This window comes from Gallus gallus, chromosome 20, assembly GCF_016699485.2.
Source record: "Gallus gallus isolate bGalGal1 chromosome 20, bGalGal1.mat.broiler.GRCg7b, whole genome shotgun sequence".
Taxonomy (NCBI): Eukaryota; Metazoa; Chordata; class Aves; order Galliformes; family Phasianidae; genus Gallus; species Gallus gallus.
The window spans coordinates 6,671,241-6,694,063 of NC_052551.1; the positions used below are offsets into that span (position 1 = coordinate 6,671,241).

Below are 22,823 nucleotides of genomic sequence, written 5' to 3' on the forward strand. Positions count from 1 at the left end.
ACAAAATGAAAGGGGCTTCCTTAGCCACATAGAGACGAGGTTAACAGCAAATGGCTCCCTGCAAGGTGATGAATTCAAAGCAGTTGTCAGATTAGACAGAAAGTCCCTTGAGACCACAGCAAAGTCTCTGTAGCTAAAGTCCGCCCACCTATCTCAGATAAGAGCTCACTAAAATGCAAATTCTTATCAGGCATCTGTCCCCAAACCAAGGCCCTCTGCCAGTTACACACCACACTTTGAATATCGGGGAACTCTTCTCATTGTCTCCTCAGCCTCCAAAATAATCCCTGAATGAAACCTTTAATGATTTCTCTCTCTTGACGCATATTTCCCTCATGAATCCTATGATGGGTTGTTCCAAGTTACTCATACCAGGATGACAGGCACAAGAGCAGACAAAACTTCCAAGACAGAAGAAGTGTTATCACTTAAGTGATTTTCTGTAGACAAGCAAATGTATAAGGAGGTGAGGATGATGTCATTACACTTTTTAAAAAATTGTTTTTAAATTAAATCTAAGCCCACTTTATCAAGTACAGAAGTGGTTAACATCTGACAGCCATCCAGCAGTTCCGGTGTAAAATGGGTCTCACAAGTTCAAAGCTGCTTCTTAAGTTGTTCACACCACAAAGGCACGCACCACTCCTTGGTGACAATCTCAGCAGTCAGGGGCAGCAGCTGTAAAGGGCTGCGCTGGCCTCTCCCTTCACAAGTGGCCCTCTCAGGGGAGGCATGAGCAGAATGACCTTCCAGCAATCAGTGTTTGCCCACACATCAGAAAGGACATGTGGTTGGTATCACTGGCAGCGACATCACAACTAAATCAGCAACTTGATTTGGGCAAGTCCCAGACAGTCACATCGAGTTTCACACCCAAAACACACAGACAACTACTTCCCAATATATACTCAAAGGAGCCCTGAAAAGGTTGGCTGTAACTCCTAAGCACTGGCAACTATATAACTAATGAATCCACAGGGAACATATAATCAGTAACATGCCTACTAGATTGCTTGCTCTTTTTATAAAGTTATTATTTTTAACTGAAAGTATTACTGAGCCAACTGAATGACAGCTAGCATATCTGAATGTTTTTAATGACTAAAAGACAGCATTAATGTAAAAAAAAAAAAAGTCTCCTCACTTTACAGGAGCTAAACTGTTTGGAAATCAACAAATTAACCTGCTGACACAAGAACTGACCACAAGCAAAACCAGAAGTAAAAAGTGAAAGTCGGAATGAAGTGCTCAGAAAACTTACTCAAATAAATCACAAGATGTCAGCTGGCTTGCAGCCAGGTGTTGTTTGTATGGCTGATATTCTTTTATAAAATAGTGATAGCAATGGCAATAACAGTGAGATTGACCCAATATCCATACATGAACATAAAATTTCTTTGAACTCAGATCTACTGTCCCATCATCCAAGTAATCCCCTAATCTTTAAATAATCACCCTCTCTGCAACCCAGCAGTGTATGACAATAAAGTGCCTATGATGCCAGAACCATTGGGGGTCGCACTGCTGTCCAGTCTGTGGCAAGTCCTTGTGCTAGCAGCACATCGGCATCAAGTTGCCAGGAATGGCCAATATCTGCCTTTCTGCCATTAGGTTTGCAGGGTCCTATCAGAGCTCCGTTCAGTTTTGGGCAATTACTGTCTTGTGACTTGACATATGGCTATCAGCTGTGTAAGCAATCAGTTATTCTTCTAAGGAGGAGGGCTCATTAGGAAGAGGGAAGGAACCGTTTTCTCCCCACAGAACTGTTTTCTCTTACCCTAGTCTTGAGATACACAGTTCAAAGGGAGCTGAGGCCTCTTAAGATGAGTGGCTTCAACAGTAGGGCAAAGAAGGGAGCCAGGCATTTTAGTTCAGATATCCACCCTGAGGGTCTGTCCCAGCACAGGTTTACTGAAGATCTGAATGTCGACTGCAGCTTGACTCAACTATCTGTGCAGAATCAGGCTTGGCTAGGCTAAACAATCAAGCAATAGTCTTCATCTGCAACAACATTTAAGTCCAAGATCTTCCTCAGGTCTTACGCAGACTCTAGGTGTAATCCCCATTCCAAACCTCAGTTAGATTCAGCACAAAAGTAAAAGGTGGCATTCAGACTTTGTATGAGATAGCTCTGCATGAAACGCATTATACCACAATGAAGACTGTAGCTGATTAAAAAGTGGCATTGTTGCACATTTCAAGTTTTGTTTTGTGGTGTTTTTTAATTGACTTTAGCTGTTAAAGGCTGAGAATGCTGCAATCATTCCCACTGCAAAATGGGAACTCTTCCAAATAGATAAGATAATGGTGTTTCCATTCCATCCTTTGAAAAAACAGGACTGGTTGCTTCGACACAAGTTGAAAACAAAATGTAAAATATTGAGACAGAAATGAAAAGAGAAGAACGAGGAAGGAAGGGGAACGAATCAAAGTCACCCCAGAGGAAGAAATAGCAGCCATCCTGTGCCATCACAAGTAGAACCCCCGCTGCTTATGTCCTTAATTCAAACAGCCTTCACGCACTCTGAAACTGTACCACTGTACTGATTGCATTAATCAAGAAATCATCTGTCAATACAGGGCATTTAATGGAAATACTGCTCTGTAAATTTGAATTAAGAATCCCATCACAATACCAAGAGGATAGGAATAAACAAGAGCATTAACTATGAATTAACTATGCATTCTTTCACCACATCATCTAAAGCACAAAACAAACGGATCTGGCCGAAAGACTCCTCCAAAGGAGTCTTGCCGTGGAGTCAAAAAACTAGGAGGGACAAACATTGAGAACAATTTCAAAGATTTGATGCACAAGACAGAGTTCTGTAAGCATGACAATTGCTACTTGCAAATGAAAAATCTTCACAAGGTAGTGAAGTTCACAAGATTTCTTTCCATTTCCTAATTTCAAGAGCTTCAAGCAAGAAGATTAAGTGTAGATTTGAAAGTCTCTGCCACTGGAGAGGCCTGGTCCAACAAGGTCCAAGAGATCAAATTAGGTTTCTGCAAGGCTTTGTCACTAAAGCCTGTCTTAAAGCAAATATTAATATAATAAGAATAATGGTAGTCTTTGCTGTTAATGAAGGATCTGCTTTGCAGATGTGGGTCAGCAGTACTCTCTCTGTCAACCACCAGAGTAGACTGCCATGCACAGAGAGTTCAAGCTTCACCTAAATCAGAACTTACACAGCAGTTTATGTCTTAAAACCCACTACAGCACTGCAAGATCTTTATCAAGAAAACACTCATTGCAAGTTGAGGATTCAATTTGAGGCTGGAAAGAAAAAAAAAAGAGAGAGAAAGGAAACAGAAAAGGAAGAAAAGTGATTTTGCATCTGGAAATAGGGAAATGCTTATATACTCCCCTACATTTTCTTGCAAATGCCTAAAAGAAACAATAAGCAGGCAACAGAAACAAGTAATTTGTTAACAGCTTCATCTTGCATGGACTCATCTGGATGCCTTCAGGCAGACAGAGCACTTGGGAAGTTGCTCTTTTTTCAAGCCTCAGATACTCTTCCAGAGCAGGAAGCCTCTGGGAAGGGTATCTGATCTGAGGAGAGGGAAGCAGGCTTCAGGACATCACTCTCTTCCCCATAAGAAGGCACTGTGTTGCCTTTCCAGAATACATCCCAGAAGTCTAAATAACAAGCTGGTCCCGTATATCCTCTGTGCAGACACGTGGCTGCTGTCACTGGTATGATCAAGGTATTGTTCTCAGATACAAGTACAAATTGAGGCAAACCTTCCTTAATGCTGCTGTGTTATAATAATACTCCTGTAGAAAATACAAGAATTCAACACAGCTAGAGACTTGTGTCTTGTACCCATTTTTTGAGTACTAGAGTCTGAGAAATATATAGATTAGTAAAGAATCCAAACAGCACAAATTATCTGAGGTAAAATTAAATAGTTTGTGGGAAAAGAGTTCAAAAGTCTGACAATTAAATCTAGACTGAAACAAATGTGATAATAGCCATGGAATACTTGAGAGAGAGATGAAAAGAGAAAGAGACCACCTCTGTGCTCACTGAAATAAAAACACAAAGATGAGATATTACAGTAGGCATTAGGAAAATAAAATGTTTCTAATAGTGAGGATACCTAAGAATCAGGATAAACTTTCCCCTATGCTTAGGGATAAATGAGCTCCCTTAATGGGTATCCATCTGCCTCCTGCTAAAATCAGCCAAAAACTGTGAAAGTCAGCCAGGCGTTCAGCTACATGCAGACCAATTTACTCAAATCCTTTTGGCTGTCTGCAATTCCTGTTTCACTTCTTGATCCATGTGCTCTTTTCTACTGAAGCCAAGCATCTCCATCCCTCCCATACACTTACTCAGCTCCCAGACTGCTTTTACAAGTGAGTTCTGAAAGCACAGGGCAGCCACTCTCTCCCTTCCCCCAGAGATCACGGCACATGTTCAGACAACAACTGGCACCCCAATGCGAAAGGGAGGGACAAATGGCAGAAGGGCTGATTGATGGCATCTCTGTAGTTGAGAGGAGAGAAAGATGTAGTCAGGTCAAACACTGCATTCTGAAGGATGTAACAAGACCAGAGTAGAGAGATAAAGGATAACAAGGGTCAGATGAACACCAAACCCCAGTGAGCTAGAGGAAACAAAGAGAAAGGTTCAGTTCTCACCTGCGTGTCAGCAAAGTGGTGAAACTACACAGGGGATTCATAGGTATTTTCTCATTGTTGATATTCCACAAATGTGTGAAAATAACATATTTCATATAAACAAATCAGCTGCACACCAAACACCTTTGGTCTGTAAAGCTTCGCTGGAAAAGGCATGAGGAAGGGGAAGAGCTTATCATTTGCTGGTATTTCAGAAAAGTAAAAGCTATAAAGATCCCTATCTTCAGTGTATATAGGAATAGGAATACTAATGGCATGAAAGATGACTGCCATAGGATGCAAGGGAAACTTGCAAAATGCACAGGAAAAAAATCTCTTCATCAGGATAAAGGGATGAGTGCTGTGCTTCGTTATATACTCCTTCCCTCCACAATAAAACTCTTAATTTAGAGCAGAATATTATGAGCAACATCCTCTCCTACAAAAAACTGACAACGCCACTGATATCCCTGAAGTTTCACCAGCTGAGACTTTCTTCTCTCTGAGCCTAAGGATGAATAAATATTTTTCAGAGCTTTCTTTGCTTTGTTTTGCTTTTCTGCTTTTCACTTCTGTTTCTCTTCCTACATAGTGTTTTCTTCACATTCTCTTTGTACCCAGAGCAAAAGAAGTTTTTCATGTGCTTGCATTTCAGCCTTCAGTAGATGATTTTGCATAACAACCTGAAAAAGAAAACTTCTACTAAAAGTTACCAGCCCAATTTGAGTCATAACATGAATACCTAAAACTAATGAGCATTTATGGTTTGCTGATGTTCTTCACACTCTACAACTACCGGGGATACAAAGTCGCACTTTAAAATTAAAGCTGTCATCTTCCTCAACTTGCAAGAGTCAGAAACTGGGCCTTAAAAGAAAAACGTCTCCTGTTGTTAAGACCTAACAGCAGAAAATCTCGATCATAGGCAACCATAACAATTGGCTATAGGTGAGCATATCTGAGTAATTAAAATAATTGAACAGCAAAGTTAATTAAGATCTCTTTCAAACAACTCCTTCTTCTTCCCCCGGCTGCTTTTTTAGCTGTCTCATAGCAGAGGAACAACATCACCCAATCGCACCGCTCACCTTCTAGAACCAGAGCGTATCTGTGTCTCCTGAGGGTGAAACATGCAGAGAACTGGGGCAGAACAGGAAGCCACACCTCACAGAGGAGATGATTGGTCTGTTTGCAGCTCCGAGCAACAGCACCCCAATCTCGGATGCAAACAAGATTGTGAAATATGAAAAAAAAAAAAGTGATGCTTATCATATTTCAAGATGGGTGGAGTGCGAAATCCAGAGATACTAGATCAATTACAACTACAAAGCAAGCAAGAAAAGGGAGCATAACAAATATTTTGAGTCTGTAGGATGTGGGTTAATTTATCTGATGGCACGTGTCCTAACGAAATATTTATACAACAGATAAGATGGAAGAAGACTTCTAATCTTCATATAAAAATAAATGCCAAAAATATTCAAAATTAAAAATAATCCTGGTACAATTAGTTATCCAACTCGATATCCATCTGATAAGGACAGCTCAACTTTCAACTGTTTTCATGCCTCCATCAAACACAGCGATTGCTCAATTGCAAAGTACATTCTGTCATTCTGATATTAGAATGTAGAAGTTGGTGGTTTGTCTTCAGAGAGATGAAAGAGCCATACTTGTATATGAGGCAGAGCACATTTTGGTTTCATATACTTGCAATTACCTGACGAAGCAATGGGAGCTGCATGTGCAGGTTAGAACCAAGAATACAATGAAATTAAAGGACTGCAGAAAAAAAACCCAACAAAGTGCATGCAACAAAATACACTGCAAGGTAGTGTGTTAGATAATTGGTTACTATGCTTTCACATGCAGTTAATATGATTACACCTACGAACTGCTATACCAAACCTTTAAATAATGACATGTAACTGTTGTGTACCCACTATCCAATCTGTCTTTAGAACGATGGACAGTGAGTGTGTGTGAAGCGTCTCCCCACTTGAAAAATGGTCTCTAATCATTGCAATGTCAGTATCAGAGATTTGACCACAGTTCTGTGGAATGACTACACAGCATTCAAAACCAACCAAAACCTATCTTTTTTTTTTCCTTGAGGAATTTTGCAGCACCTTTCTTTGTACAACATGGGGTAGAACAGATTCCCAGACAACAGGTAAGCTTAAAGGCCACAGTGTGCCAACATTACACCTCAGCACCCAAAGACTCCACCATCAACCTCAGCACGTTAGCAAAATGATGTCACCAGCTGACACTTTAACATCCATCAGACTGGACACTCAAACAAAATCATTACCTGCTTTAGTTTTGCCGCAGAAAAAAAAGAAATATTTACAAGATGACATAGAAGATGTAAACATATCTGCATGAATTGCAGTGAGTTCAAAGAGGCTGCAAGGAGGCAAAGGATTAATTGAATCTTGGAGTCTGGAGTTCTGAAATCTTTATGGTTTATGATCTCAGAGACTTACAACAGAACTATTTGCCTTTATCTCTTTGAAGTTTAATCTTACTTCATCAGGAACTTTTAGTCAAGTTCCTTTGGCTTCAGACAATTTTCTACTTTGTTTCTCATTTGATCAGTAGTCCTCTAATGACGTTGGCAGCAGGATGTTTTCATCCATTCCCTATAGTTCTTCCTACTGCTTCAAAAAACCTCTCTGTGTGATGGGCTTTTATAAGGATGTTTTAAATTAAGTTTAATTAAGTTTAAAGTTTAAGTTTAAATTAAGTTTAAGTTAAGCAACATTAGCAACCTGCACAACTATAGTATTATCTATTAATACCATGACTTGCATAGCATTTCTTCTGCAGCATCAAACCTGCCTAACAAAATGGCAGATAAGATAGGACACAATAAAGCGTGTGCATATTTATAGCAACTTCACATCACAAGCTGTGGGCTGGTAGAAAACCGTTTGCCTTTTCTCAGTATGACCGTGCCTCATCTTGAGGCTTAGACTACAAAAAATGGAACTATGAAAATCACAGGAGGCACATGGGTATCATACCTGTACCATACTACCTCTTAATACGAAACCAAGATTCTGTTTAAAAAATAGCTATAACCCTTGGAACTGCTCACCTCATCTTGCAACATCTAGAACAAAAACAGAGCAAAGAGCTACTGCATTTCATTTTCTCCAGTTTCAATATTGTAAAGTGACTTCTCACAGAAGTAACAGAAACTGAACAGGAACAAAACTCACCAGGACTGCCTTCTTGCATCCAAAAGTCAGTGAAAAAGTTTTACAAGCAGTGTACAGATTGAAAAGGAACTGGATTATCCTAATCCTAATGGATTGAATAACCTCATTTAGATGTAGTTATGTGAGACATGTAAGTTAACGTTCCAGATACAATTCCTCTTGTGATAATTACTAGAAGTATGGGGTAATAGATTCTAGAAACTACTGCTTTTATTTAAACAGGTCAACATCTGGACTAGTTTTACTAATCTTTTTACTTCTAAGTACAAAAACCAACAGCAAACTATTTTTCATGGTGTCTAACACCACTTTTATGGTGAGAAAAAGGCACCTCATGTTCTGTAACTTTCACAATATCCACATGACAAATCCATGGAAGCAAATATAAAGTCCATAATCAAATAAAAGAAAGTTTGAGTCCCTGTGTTCACAGGGAACCTACCTCCTTTGTGGCTTGGGGAAGAAAGACTTGTAAGCATGCAAAAAGAAAAAGGAAACCTTTCTTTTAACCGGGTCTTGTAAAAAGGACAAAAATACTCTTAGTTGTTTTGATTTATTTGCAAATGCACAGCATCAAATACTTAGGAGATTCTTTTACATTACTAGGGAACACATGGAAGCTTCTGTTAGCAAGCCAGCTCAGCGCTGTGAATAAACCCATAGAATGTAGTTGTTTGCTTTTTAAAACATTGTTTATTGAGAATACTTAATGAAAATTGAAGCTTCAATAGCAAATATTTAACAAGGAGCACAAACACCCTCATCTAACCATTTTCTAAAGCACAACTGTCCCATCCTACTTAAAGAAAACTCATTCTGACGATTGAAAGATGTGAGATTTAGCCTTCTGCTATTTATCAAAATGATCAAGTTTCTCAAACAAAGGAACCTGTACCCCTCATGTTTTATCTCGTGTTCAACAGGAACTACTTTCCATAAGATCTGGGAACTGCAGCTGCCCACACAGAGGAACTGCAGTCTTTTCTCCACTGCTGCCAAAAAATTGTTCCCGCAACTTTTGGAAAAATAATCAATTTCAGCACAATTCATACTATTAAAAAAAAAAAAGACTAATATCACATAACCATATTAGAGCATTAAGTAGGTATCATACCCCAGAAAGTGGAATAGTTTACATTCATTTTGCACTGGGTAAGTGCTACTCACACAGAATATGAGGTAGTAAGAAAGAGATGCATGGGGCAGGAGCTGCAGTTCCTATGCAGTAACATCAGAGCACTCAGGCAAAAAATAATAATAGTTAAAAAAAAAAAAAAACAATTGGGAATAAAGTGAGTTTAATTTGTAAGGCACAAGTAGATTTGAGAATACAGAATCCCAGAGCTACAGTATTGCTTTTGCTAGTGTCACATGGCAAAACTTTAGCCCTATAACTGCCTGTAACTCCAGTGACTATATAGATGACACTATTCATTGCACGCCGTGCCCTCTGCCTGCTGTGGGAGGCAGGGCAGAGCACTTTGTAGTACCCTGTGGAAAGTACCAAGTTAAGGCCTTCCACCACATCTATGCAGGAAATATTTCTCACTCCAAATTTTATTTTTAAAAATTTCTTCCCATTACTGCTCTTCTTAGCTCTACAAATTGCAGTGGGTCTTCATTCTCTTTTCCGTGGTGTTGATACCATCCACTTGTCTGAATGCAGCTGTATAGAGTTTCAGCCTATAAGAACTAGGTCAATGATTGAAGAAACTCCTTGTTATTTAGGAGAGCACAGGAACTTCCAACACACACTCAAAGTTAACCCTATCTGTGAATGCTCCTCTAAACCAAGGCCTAGAGATAGGAAAGAACCCATCCCTCAGTGCGTTATTCAAACATAAATACCGAAACAGAAACTCCATGGGGGAGTAAAGCGACACTATCAGAACCAACCCCTGGAGATAATACTGCAGCCAATCCATGGAGCGGGGAGGGCTCCTGCTGCATCTACACCATCCCGAGAGCACAGATCTTCTCTTGCCACCACCTAAGGTGTATTACCCACTATTGCTCTCATGAAAACTGCCATGTTGATAAATACAAATAAGTACTTTTTTATTTAGGGATTTGTTTTGTTCTGATTTGTTATTTTTAATCAATGTAAATCCCATTTATGAACACTATGACTGCTTATAGCTGTTGGAACTGAAGCTAAAAACACACGTGGCTTGTGTCTGCATTCCAGCCTGTAGTTGACAAAATCTCAAATTCAGTACTTAGGACAGAGGAGTTTTCTGAGTTTTTGTTATGATTATTAATGTTTTATTTTGTCTATAGCACAGAGCATTTTGCAACTCGCAGCTTTTTTTAGAATCTCCTTACAGCGAGACAGAATTCTCATTTTACGTGAAGCCAACTGACACTTTAATTGGAAGCTTTCTGAAATTACAGACTTTGTGTTCAACTACTTGAGAGGAAAAAAAAGGAGGATTTAAGTAGAGACTGTTCTCAAAGCAACCACTTCCTTTCCATTTGTCTTTTACACTAGATGGTTTGCCACTTGGGTGATTCTGAAAAACACTGAAGACAAATAGGGTTTAAACAACAAACAAACCAAAACACGGCCAGAAAGACGACTAAGAAAGAGCCCCGGGTTGAAGCCAGTTAGATGGGATCAGGGCTTAGCACTTATCTAGCAAAACACCACAACGAATGTCTGCCCTGACCAATCTCTTGGAAATCTCTGCACAGACTTCCCTCACTTTCATTGCCGATCTCTGCGTGATCAAATAGTTTATTCTTCTCTTTTTACGGCATATCTGTTATCTAGCAACTTTTACTGCAAGCTCGCGGAGTTATCTGCAGGACTGTGATGGTATGCTGATGAATTTCGCATCTACATAAGACGAAGAAAACATCCAGATGGAGCTTTACTTCTGAACCATCCCGTTCGGAGGGCGGTGTAATTGCCTCCACATGCACAGACACACCCTGCCCGATCCCATGTTTACGTTTACCATGAAAGCAATACATACCGAACATTTATTTACAAATAACAGGCAACGAGGATAGAGCCTTTAACAAAGAGTAGAGCAACTTCGCAGCAACAACAACAACAAAAGGGACGCGGCGCTCCGAAAAGAAGACGCATCCCCGGATCGCTCCCTGTCACAGCGCGGCGGCTCCAGCGGAGCCTCTGCCCCCGGCACTGCGCGGGCATCCCCCGCCCTCCGTCTCCCGAGCACAAGAGAATCGCCCCGCGCGTAGCGGACCCTCCCGCGGCACTTCCCACAAGTTGCTCTCCGCCGCCGGGACACGCTCGCAGCCCCCGGGCCGCCCGCGGAGAGGCCGCGCCGCCCGCCCCGCTCCCGCCGTGCCCCCGAGGGGGCTTCCCCCGCCCGCGCCGCCGCTCACCGACTGCAGGAAGTGGAGGGTCCCCACGTAGTCCCGCTCGGTGCTGAGGATCTCGTTGAGGACGCAGAGGCGGAGGCGCAGCTGGCGGTCCGCGTCCTTGGGGCAGCCCGCGGGCTCCGAAGCGCTGGGGGCGCCGGGCGGCGGTGGAGGCGGCGGAGCCTCCATGGTGGCGTTACCGCTTCCCCGCTGCTCTCCTCGGTCGCCTCAGGAGCCCCCCATGGCCGCGCGGTGCCCGAGTAACGGCACCCCCCGCCGGCCCCTCGGCCCTGCCCCGCCCGCGGCCGGAGGCGCTACTGGGGCCGCTCGCCGAAGGGAGCCCGGCTGCGGGACATGCCGAGGTAGCGGCACGGCGGTGGAAGCGGCGCTGAATGAGGAAAGGAAGGGAAGCCCCGGCGAAGGGGGGAGTGAGGGGGAGTGGGAGGCGGGCGAGGAGGGCGGGACGGGGCGGGCGAAAGCAGCGGAGCCCTCCCCCTGGAGGCCCGGCCGGGCCGGCGGCGGGGGGCGGCTGAGGGGAAAGCGCGAGTGGGGGTCGGTCGGCGGGCGGGATGGCCTTCGCGGGCACCGCGCGGCGGGAACGCGGCCTCGCAGCCGTCCTGCGCTGCGCCGCCCCTCAGTCCACGCACCCCTCACACACAGTCCACACGCACACACAGTCCTCGCGCCACACGCTCTATTCTTCCACACTTAGAATCACAGAATCATTAAGGGTGAACGAGACCACTAACATCCCCAAGCCCAACCCCAACCCACCCCACCATGCCCACCAACAACATCCCCCAGTGCTACATTTCCATGGTTCTTGAACACCTCCAGGAGCAGTGACTTCACCACCTCTCTGCACAGTCTGTGTTGTTGCATCACTACTCTTTCTGTGAAGAAATTTTTCCTAATTTAAACCAAACCTCCCCTGGTGCAACTTGAGGCCATCACCTCTCTTCCTATTGCTGTTACCTGAGAGCAGAGATCGACCCCCACCGCACTCCAATCTCCTCTCAGGGCACTGTAGACAGCAATAAGGTCTCCTCTGAATCTCCTCTTCTCCATACTGAACCATCCCAGCTCCCTCAGCCGCTCCTCATATTCATTTGTGCTTCAGACCCTTCTCATGTTGTACACACCCAGACAACAGCTACATCACACATTTACGCCAACCCCCACACTATTCACACACACACAGACACTGAACACAGACATACCATGCCACAGTAACAGCACACCCAAGGCACACACCACTCTTGCACACACCGCACACGTATTGCACTCCCACACCAAATACACACAGACCCCTCATGGGATGTGGCCTGGTGTGAGCAAACACAGCAGAACAGGTACACTCACACACAAACTCAAGTGTGCACACAGAAACGTGCACAAATGCACAGACCTCTGAAAGCAGAGGCATACACACAGCTTCATCAGAAGCTGTGAAATCACAGAAGTCACACCACAAACACTTGCACATACAGAGAAATGAGCCCAAATTCACGTATTTCCCTCCCCTCTGGAGGACTGAGGGGCTGATACACAAATACACCATTCCAGAACATAGAGATGCATACAGGAATATGCAAACCTAGATGTATACAGGCATGCAAAAATAAGAAATCGCATACTTCCATGCCAATGCAGAATACATACAGGAAATGGAAATCTTAAATATTATGTTTAAGTTTGTTGTAACTACTTATGCGAAACAAGTAGTGTGTTTTCATTTCATGCATTTGTGCCTTATGCATAAGCTCTGCAGCTAAGGTGTAGTTGCAGCAGGCTTCAAGTCTGCCTCATAAAGAGAATATCTGAGATATTTTCAGTCATAGATGTAGACATTGTCTGTATCAAGTAGTGATGTTTTATCAGCTTGCCAGGTCTCCTTTTGATGTAGCTTCAGGTCAAGGTGAACAATGTGCACCTCCACAGACATGACTTTCCTGATATGTTGTAATACCACTTTATTTCTGCAACCTTATCAGCAAGAAATGTTGCCTTCACTCTGAGTCAGCCAGAAACATGATTGCTTAAAACAGGACAAAAAGTATTGGAAAGCTCATGTATACTTAACTGTAGGAAGATAGAGGGAAAAACACGGGGGGAAAGGGAACAACAGGAGATAATTCCGTGTTTTGCACAGATATGAGCTGCATGGAAGATCACCATAGGATGTGGAAGCACAACACAGGCCTGAGACAAGCACAGGGAAGCCAAGACTTCAGAACAGGTCAGATTAGACTAAATTCACTGTTTTTACTTCAAGTTGGTTACATTTAACCTTTTATTCTCTTTCCTATAGCTTTGTCATTTTTTTAGTTAGTGTGTCTCCCGTTGCTGTATTTTTTAAAATGAAATGATTTTTCTGCCTGGGATGAGTGACGAGACTATCAGCTAAAAGATCCTAGCAGTTTAAATAACCATATTCTGTTAGGGAAAAATCAGCATCACCAAAGCTGCGCCCCCACCCTGTGGCTGAAGGAGAAAGCTGATAACCTGAAAGTTAATGATTTAACTGTGGCTCCTGTGCCTGCTTCAGAAGTCTCATAATCACTTCATTTCTTCAGTAAATTCTGAGGCAGAACACAACCATAGAATCAGTGGGATGCTATCTGAAAAATGCTTGGACTACTGTGTAGTGCACGTGCCTTTTTGTTTGTGTTGTGTGTGATCTACATACACATTTTATAGCTTTATTGTCAGCATTTCAGTGTTGAAGAGGCATTACTATGTTAGGATTTTTTAAAAGGATACTACTTGTGACTGGAAAGATTAAAATGTTAATAAAAAATTTTCATTGAAATTAGAGAGATTTTTTTTACCCTTTTTTGAAATAGGGTTTTTTGTTTGTTTGTTTGTTTGTTTTTAGCTGTAGGAAGACCATTTTGGTACTGTGAAGTGTATTTTTATTTGTTAGCTGCTTTTTGTTGTTGTTGTTAACTACTGTTGAATTTACTTCCTTTCAAACTATCTCAGACGTATAGTGAGTCCTTACTTCAAACTGGCTGTTTTATTAGTTGCTGGCATAGCTTTTCATTTTTAAGACAAAGATCTGTAATTAACCAGGAATTTGTTTTATTTTTAAAGGGATATTGTATGAATGTATAAGGCTTCCGCTGAATTTGTTCCTTATAGCTTATTTTCTTTTTTTTTTTTTTTTTGTCTTTTTAATTATTTATTTTGTATATTTAAAAAGGAAGTAGTTTACAACTGCTGTTCAGTCTTGAAGAGAAAATCTTCTGCCAATGTTTTTCTTAAATGAGCACTTCAAAACCAAACAAAAATGCTGCTACTTTGTAAAACAGTCAGGGAGTCAATTATCAGGAGAGTGACATATCAATTACTATGAAACTCACCATCTTTCATGAAGATGTAATTAATTTACATGTGCTTGTAAATTGTTTGGAGCTGTTGTATTTATACACTGTCTACCACAGTATCACCAAGGTGTTAAGGTCTCTGTGTGATCACAATACCAAAAAAACACAACGATCAGCTCTGTTTGTCTCCACACTGGCTGTATTCCTTCTTGCATGAGAAAGCATTACTGGCCCTGTGAAGGCCCTGCTGAAGGCTCTAGGAAGGCCACTATAGCTTAAGGCTTAAATTCAGTGTGATTGTAGAGTTTATTAGTTAAACTTTTACACCTTTTAGCCTTACAAGGAAGATTTCATAATGGACCTACCTACCTCTTCCTCACTGTTTTTTGTGGGGGTATTTTTCTCCTTTCTTCTTACTCCATTCTAAAAGGAGTATCTGTTCACCAAAGCATATGAAATTTGCTTAAGTTAACAGGTGTTATTTCTGCTAACTTTAGGATATTTTGAATCAAATCCCCATTTTTGGCTTATCAAAATCAAAAAATGGCCACTCATGCTTATTTTTGAAGTGGCTTAATGTCTCAGAGAGATGTTCAGTGCATTACACATTCTGCGTGAACCCTTTGTCTGTGTACACAATGTGGATGTGATTTATTTGAAGCTTGTAATTTTATTTATTTTGTGTGTGTGTGTGTGTGCTGAATAAACTCCAGCTCAGTTTCACCAAGCAGCATGAAAGTGTTTGTCTACATGGGAAATTGGTCAGTAGAAACGTCGTTTTCCAAAACAATTTTGGTGTTCATCCCCTGTATATGACCCGCCTGGCTTAAGGATTTCTTGAGCCTAGAGGTTGTATCTTGACCATAGCTTTTATAGTCACCAGTGGCCCCTGTTACCCAACAAATTCTCCTAAATCCTCTCTCACACACCTAAACCCTTGGATTCTTTTGCAATCAGTTCGACATTTCACAATGAGCTGGATGAAAATAAATGAATTAATTAATAAAATCTCTTTCATTTCAGACCTGACAGCTTACTTGGGTGCACCTTAACTTCAGTACTGTGAGAAGTAGAGCTTAATCACTGTTCATGCTCCTTTTACTCTCTATTTAAGATTTTACAGACTTTCATACATTCCCTTTCAGTGGTCATCGAGTTAAAATGCCCAAATCTGTTAGTCTCTCCTCATATTGAAGCCATTTCCTATGGCTGATCACCCTTCCTGCCCTCCTCCGTACTTATAGTAGTTCTACTACATCACCTTAGAGACGGTAGTAATGGATTTCTGCAATGCATTAGAGATGTATGCGTGACAGGGATTTGTTCAGTGGTACCATGATGTTCTGTCTATTGTTTCCATATAGGTTCTAAAATGCTGCTTGCTCTTATGGCTGCTGCTGAGCAGGGAATAAGCTCTGACTCCAGGCACAGTTTATTGAATGGCAGCAGCTAATTTAAAACCTGTCACTGTATCTGTAGATATGCAGAGTAATTCTGGAAACTTCACTCAAAATAACATGGTGAATGGAGATTTCCACCAGAGTAATTGAAATCAGATTCTGGTCTGTGTATAGTGGACATGAATCACCTTTCACCTACTCCTATATAATTCACCGTAGCGTAGTGATTTCACTAAAGCCACTACTGATTTATTCTAGCTGATAATTAATCCCTTAGATTTCTACAGATGATTTATCTTATGACAAAATATATAGAGGTTGTTTGTGATGAGCTTTGAAGAAATAATTTCTCAGGTTCTCACTCTGCAGGAATCTATACTGCTGGTGGAGCATTTGCATTTCCGTTTTTTTACCATCAGCATAAAAATAATTCTAGAAGAAAAATGCTCAGGTAACTTAACTGCAGAATGCCATAGGACAAATATAGAGAGGCTTAGAGTAAGTATGGGGAACAAAGAAACGGAATTGCTAGGCAGGGCTAGGTGGAATTCTCTTTGATTAAAGGATAATATTGTACACACATTCAGTCAAACTTTGAAAGCACTTAATTAGAGGCATAGTGTGTGGCAGAAGAAGATAAGTATTATTATGTCCATTTGAAAATGGGGTATCTGAGATACAGACAGCTGAAGTGGCTTGCCCAAGAACCCTGTGTCAACATGTGCAAAAACAGAATTCAGGAGTTCACAGTTCCTGTCTTTAACTTACAGAACACACTCAAAGGGGCCCCACAATGTCACACAAGTTTCCAGTCAGCTATTAACATTTTAACCATGCTGTTGTTCAGACTGTCTTAGTGTGCAATGAGATAGCAGTGCCCGAAACCTGCTTTGCTCCTTGGAGTCCTCATGTACCTACTTATTTCATAACCAAAAACAAAGGTTAGCGGAACTGCATGATGAAAAAGATTCAGTATTTGAGAAGAAGGAAGGAGATATTTAAACTGTATCATAGAAGCTAAACAGAAGATTTTGTAATATGTTCTATTACTGTTACATTTAACAGAGAGACATCACAATGAAAATGACTTGTTTACACCATAAAGTCAAATTCTAAATGCTTAGCTGAGGAAGAAGCAAACTTTATTTCAAACATTCTATAAGCAAGTCAAGACATCAAATTTCTGAAGACATTCTGCAAAGGGGTTGTTTTTGTCAGTATTCCACTGTCTCATTCACCTCCTTTTTTTTTTTTACTCAGTCATACCTACCTACTTAAAGCTAATCACTAAAAAGTACGTAATTAGATTTTCATGATGCTCTTTCCTGACGCAATTTTTGATTATTTGATTAAGGGTTCTTATTGGGCTCTTGAATTGAAGTTTTTGGTTTAATTAATCAAAAGATCTGGTGCAACTTGGGATATATTTAAGCAGTTTAGTTTTTAAGTAATATGCAAAAAGCATTTTTATGGTTCCTGACTTATGCAATGTTATATGATACGTAACATTTTTGTATTTGCAAATTGGAGGTTTGTCAGATTTTGATGAAATGGTAAATTAAATTGGGATTGTTCCAAGTGATTTTTTCACATGTGAAAACATATATGAGCTTGCAATCTCTTTTTTTTTTTTTTTCCCCTGAAAAATTATTATCATTATGAAATGTGTTGTTTTGAGCAGTGCAGGTCGTATTACAAGTATTTGCCCTGAGCTATTTGTTTATGCATTACTCCTTCCTAACTGCATTTCTATCTTGTTGATTTCCTGCAGGAACAGCCACCCACATTTTTTGTCAGTACAACCAATGTGTACATTAAAAAAATGAAGAGATGGACAGTGGAATTATACAGCCACTTCTAAACTTGCATCAGTTTCAGAGCAAAGGCTAGAAACACACACACACACAAACAAAAAAAAAGAAAAACCCAACCAACCAACCAACAAACAAAAATAACAAAAAACCAGTCTCCCTCATGGGACAGAAATCTGAAGATCAAATAAAAATAATTCTATTAGATAAATTAACTACATGCTATGCATCAGGCATCCATCCATTCATTCAATTACCTCATTCTGTTCTCTGCTTTTTCCCATGTGCCTCAGTAGCTCTGAACATGCAGATCCTGATTTTGGTTGCTAGAGACTGGCAATAGCTCAGCAATCTGTTGTCCACTGGCTTTCAACTGCAACAGGTACTTAAGGCATTTGCTGAGAACAAATGAGAGCAAATTCATGTGTTTAAATTCAGATCATGCTTAAATGATTGAATACATCGGGGCCTACTTCCTGTGTTGGTGTAAGTGAAAGTAAGAGGACTTCATAGAGTGTGGTGCTGCATCAGCTATTGCTTTGATATTTAGTGCTTCAAGTGCATTTAAGCTGATCTACAGATTTCTGCTTTTTATTTTCTCTACCTGCAATTTTAGTGATTTTCTTTAATATGGATTGAGTTCACTAACCTAATATGCATCTGTGAAATGATATGTGAACCCTTCACCACTAAATATTAAGAGTAAAGGAGGTCTGCATTTGATAAACCAAAGACATTTCTCTGAGGGTTAGATATCAGATTAGCACAAAATAGATTGCTTTGTCATAACACATAACTTTGCATTTGCAGTCTCCCTGCACATCTTGTATTAACAGTAAAACTGTCTTTGTAGATATTGTAGTGCATGTAATTTATACTCACGGGGCTGAATTTACGTAGTTAGGAAAATTTACTTCTGCATGTAGCTTGGGCTGTGGTTTCATAGTTGGACTTACGCCAATCTAAGTGTAGGCTACCCTTTTCCCCTTTCTCCATTGCTGCATGATTTCACCACCTCCTTTGCGACAGTAACAGATCAGCTGATCCAGCTGAAAATTAACCGGAAGACAAAGAACAGAAGGGCCCTTTTTTCAGACAGATTTTTCTCCCTGGCTGGCTCAGTGTTCGACCCCCAAGAGCTACTGCTGGCATGAGTGGAGATGGAAGGTCTTATGGTAAGGACAAGCTTGAGAGAAAGAAGGGACTGCCTCCTTTGACAGCAACTCAGTTTGAAGCAAATCAGTTTAAAGCAGTTTGTGAAACTATAGACTTACGCCACTAAATGCATCAATGATGGATGCAGTCCATGAAATTATATTCATTTATATAAGGTCAGTGCATGGGCTGTGAGCTCACAGTGTTGGAGGAGAAAGACATTCCAGGAAAACAACACCCAGCTCTAGCAGAATAGTAACTGACTACAGCAGTCCCATCAGAGAACAGAAATCAGAGGTTTTTTTACCTTATTGATATTATCATAAAGGGTTTTTTTTTCCCCCACATGCTGATTTTGCACAAAACCACTTAAAGTAAGCACAGCAATGAAAATACTGTTAAACTGACAGTATCATTCATGCAATCAGAAAAGACTTTCATTTGAATTAAGGTGCAAATGCTGTAACACCATACACAACAGGGAGCCAATGATAGATTAAAGTTAGGAGGAGGTCAGTATTCTTTGCCACAGAAGATGAAACTTGGTGTAAACACTAATGGTCCAGAACACAGCACACAGAATGTCTTAGACTGAAAATGGAAGGGAAAAGGGCAGATCTGTTTTTTCTTGCAGCTTTTCTTACCAACTAAATTGCATTGAGAATAGCAAAAATGTCAGTTACAGCCCCTTTGCTTTCAGAAGTTCAGTATTCTTGAGAAATCTTCATTTTGGCTGAAACTTTGAGAGAACACATCCAAAAGTAAAAAACGTGAAGTATTTTTCAGAATACTAGACAAGAGTAGACATGAAAAAATTATCCATCCTTTACAAACTAACGAAAAGTATTGCCATATAGACTCAGCACTCTAAAATCATAGAATCATTGAATGGTTTGGGTTGGAAGTGACCTTTCAGATCATCTCGTTTCAACAGCCCTGCTATAATCAGGGACACTTCCCTCTAGACCAGGCTGCTCATAGCCCCATCCAGCCTGGCCTTGAATGGTTCCGGAGAGGGGGCATTCACAACCTCTCTGGGCAACCTGTGCCAGTGCCTCACCAGCCTCACAGTAAAGAATTTCTTCCTATGCTGGAATTGGTTTTCAGGAAAATAAAAAAAAGAGAGAGAGAGAGAGAGAGAGAGAGAGAGAAACTACTTTGAATTGGATATTAGATATAGGTTATGTGCTACACAATACTTTTTCTTCTTTCTTTTTTTCTTTTTTCTTAAGTTTTTTAAGTTTTTACCAAGGTCTTAGATATGCAAGGGATTTGAATTTTATAGCTCTTAGATGCAACTTGGTGTTAGGTGACAGTAAAGTATGAAGAGCTAACATTATTTTCTTCCCTTCTCTGCAGATGTTGACTTGAACTAGGTTGTGCAGTCTTTTTTGCACTTTTACACCATTATTGAACTCCATGATGTCTTGCTACCTGAATAGTTCAAAGCTGTGAAATAGACCTCCACTATTCAGACTTTTCTGACACTTCAGACAGCAATCCCAAGCCCTGATAGATCCTGGAGAAGGAGGGAAAACCCCCTTTTTGCTTGCTTTCTCCCAGGCATAAAGAGCCTCTTAAGGTGCATAGGTAAATCTTTCTCTTCTGAATGGCTGGTGCTTTACAGATGACTTATAGTAAAGCTCTCTTTTCATTCTTCAAAGGCCCAAATCTTTGCATGGCCCCATTTCCTGCCATGCACTTCACAAGGGGCAGAAGTCAGTATAGGCTGCTCCAAAAGTAATGCCTCCTATTTATTTCCATGGCAACTACAACAGCTACAAAGAACACAATAACACTATTTGTTAGAGAAAATTCTCTGCTACTAAATACTATTTTTTTCAATGTAGTCACCTTTACTAGCTATGCATTTTCACCAGCAATGAACAACAGCGTGCATTCCATGCTTGTAAAAATCTGCACCAGCAGAGGCGATCCACAGTCACTGTCACCACTGCTGAAATGCACCATCCACCACCTCACTGTGCTCACAGCCATTGTTTGGTTTCCATCAACATTCAGCAAGCATTGGTGAATGTCAGTGGGTGCCATTTTTTCCACATGGAGGAATTCAGTTCCATACCTTTACTTTATATGCAATTCCATGTCAGATGTTATTCTATCAGTCTGTTCCTCTGCTGCCATCTGTTGCATGGCAACAAAAGGTAATGGAATATTAGTGGGAAGGTTGAGCTTCTGCTACCGCACCAACATCTGCCTCCAGTGTCATGGGCCAACATAACAAAACAGGAGGCATTACTTTTGGAATTCCCCTCATATGTGATGTTCTGGCTTAGGTCAGATTTCTGTTAGGTATGCATCAGGTCACATCAACAAATTAAGCTTGCAAGCTAATTATATAGATAGTCACACTGAATTCATTGACATTACTTATGTGCAGAAGGGTGGCAGGGGCCGGCTGTAGTAAATCTGAGTCTCCTCATTTAATTTGAATGACCTCTGATATGGAAATTATTTTTCCATTCCAACTGCTGAACAAATTACAGAATGATTCGAGTTTCAAATTAAGCATACTTCCTATTAACATCATATCAGAACAGTTTATATCTTCCTTCTTCTATGCCAGTGCAATGTATTGCTGCTACATTACCAGAAAGTCAGTTTCCTTAAACTGGTAGTTGGGAACTTAAGTTATAAAGTACAGGATAAAACTACAGCACTGAAATGTGGTTTATTTAAAAGAAAGCCAAAAGAGCCAACATGAAGAAGAGATGGTGATGTTCAAGAAGGGTGAGCAGTAGAAAGGTTTGCAGTGTCAACAGCTGGGAGAAAGTCATTTTGCACTTTATAAGCTGAACCAAGAGGAGACAGAAACAAATGGTCCCACACTCCCAATTTCTCCCCACACATTTCCTTCGGTTTTCTCAGTATCTATTTCTTCTGTTCCAGTAGCATTTAGTCTCATCAAGTATTTGGGAAACAGGGAAAGGATAAAGAAAATGAAGGTTAAATAAAATAAGTGTGACTAGAGAGAGCTCACTAGAACTTCTGATGTGTTACACATATGAATTCTGGCCCAGTAGGCATAAGACAGAAGAGGTGAAACCAGAATAAGGCTCCTTTTGTCTAAATGAAGATTCTTCTAAAGAATACTTAACAGAAATCAAGAATAAATGAATACAGTAATGAGCAAAGAGAGGAAGCCTTTCCTGCTGAGAGGAAAGGAAAGAAGTCTTCTTAAATCTGAATAAAGAGACAAGGAAATGTCTTCAACTGGGTTTATGAAAATCAAGATTTACACACACGAGTAAAATCTGTACTGCAATGGTAAAAGCCAGGGACATTTTTTGATGATTCTGTAAGTTTCTTGCGTGAAATTAAGTGATATAAAGATCAGCTGAAAGGTCAGAGAGAATGTCACTTAGCAGTTTAATTCCCAGTGCTGCTGATAGCAATACTTATGGCTGAGTTCATCCCGTTAGTAAGAAAAATCAGGGCTGAGACGCAGGCATGGCTTTAAGAGGAGGAATTGCGGAAGTCCTGTGAGGCTGCAAATGTTGCTAAACTCCTTTCAGTTTAAGACATTCTGACAGAGTTTTGTTATATTGTAACCAAATTCTTCCGCAGCTTAGTATTGTTTCATTCTGAGATACTTGGATAGGAAGTTTCTGTGAACAATATTTGAATAGTTACAGTGTTCTCTACATGAAAAGCAAAATAACAATGCAGAACAGCTTTTTGGTGTACAGGACAGAATGTGTAACAAGTCAGCTTAGATATGTGCAAATCAAGCTAGTGCTTGCATGGCGAATGGAGTCTCATTATCACCTCTCAGACAGGAAAACTTGCAAGTGAGTGATTATCCAGCCCCGAGTCTTCCACCTCTCAGACACACCAGGGCCTGGGAATGGCTCTATTTCATTTGTGTCTTTCAGTTACATTTCTCACTACAGTCAGAAGCAGTGATTGGCAAAAAA

At 40.7% G+C, this 22,823-nt stretch overlaps 2 protein-coding genes across 7 annotated transcripts in view; one reads left to right on the plus strand and one right to left on the minus strand.

Annotated features, from left to right (window-relative positions):
- Window positions 1-11,584, minus strand: part of PREX1 (phosphatidylinositol-3,4,5-trisphosphate dependent Rac exchange factor 1) — a 152,707-nt gene extending 141,123 nt beyond the window's left edge. For all 6 annotated transcript variants that reach the window (XR_005841273.2, XR_001469660.4, XM_040650942.2 and 3 more), the window contains exon 1: window positions 11,215-11,584. Coding sequence is in view for 4 of the 6 variants with exons in the window: in XM_040650942.2 (XP_040506876.1) it covers window positions 11,215-11,379 (165 nt within the window). In the remaining 2 variants the exon portion in view is untranslated. The remainder of the gene's footprint in view (window positions 1-11,214) is intronic.
- The window catches only part of ARFGEF2 (ADP ribosylation factor guanine nucleotide exchange factor 2), a 62,893-nt gene continuing 51,583 nt past the window's right edge, over window positions 11,514-22,823 (plus strand). Inside the window, exon 1 of the mRNA XM_040650940.2 lies at window positions 11,514-13,429. Within this exon, the coding sequence (XP_040506874.2) occupies window positions 13,345-13,429 (85 nt within the window). The 5' untranslated portion in view covers window positions 11,514-13,344. The remainder of the gene's footprint in view (window positions 13,430-22,823) is intronic.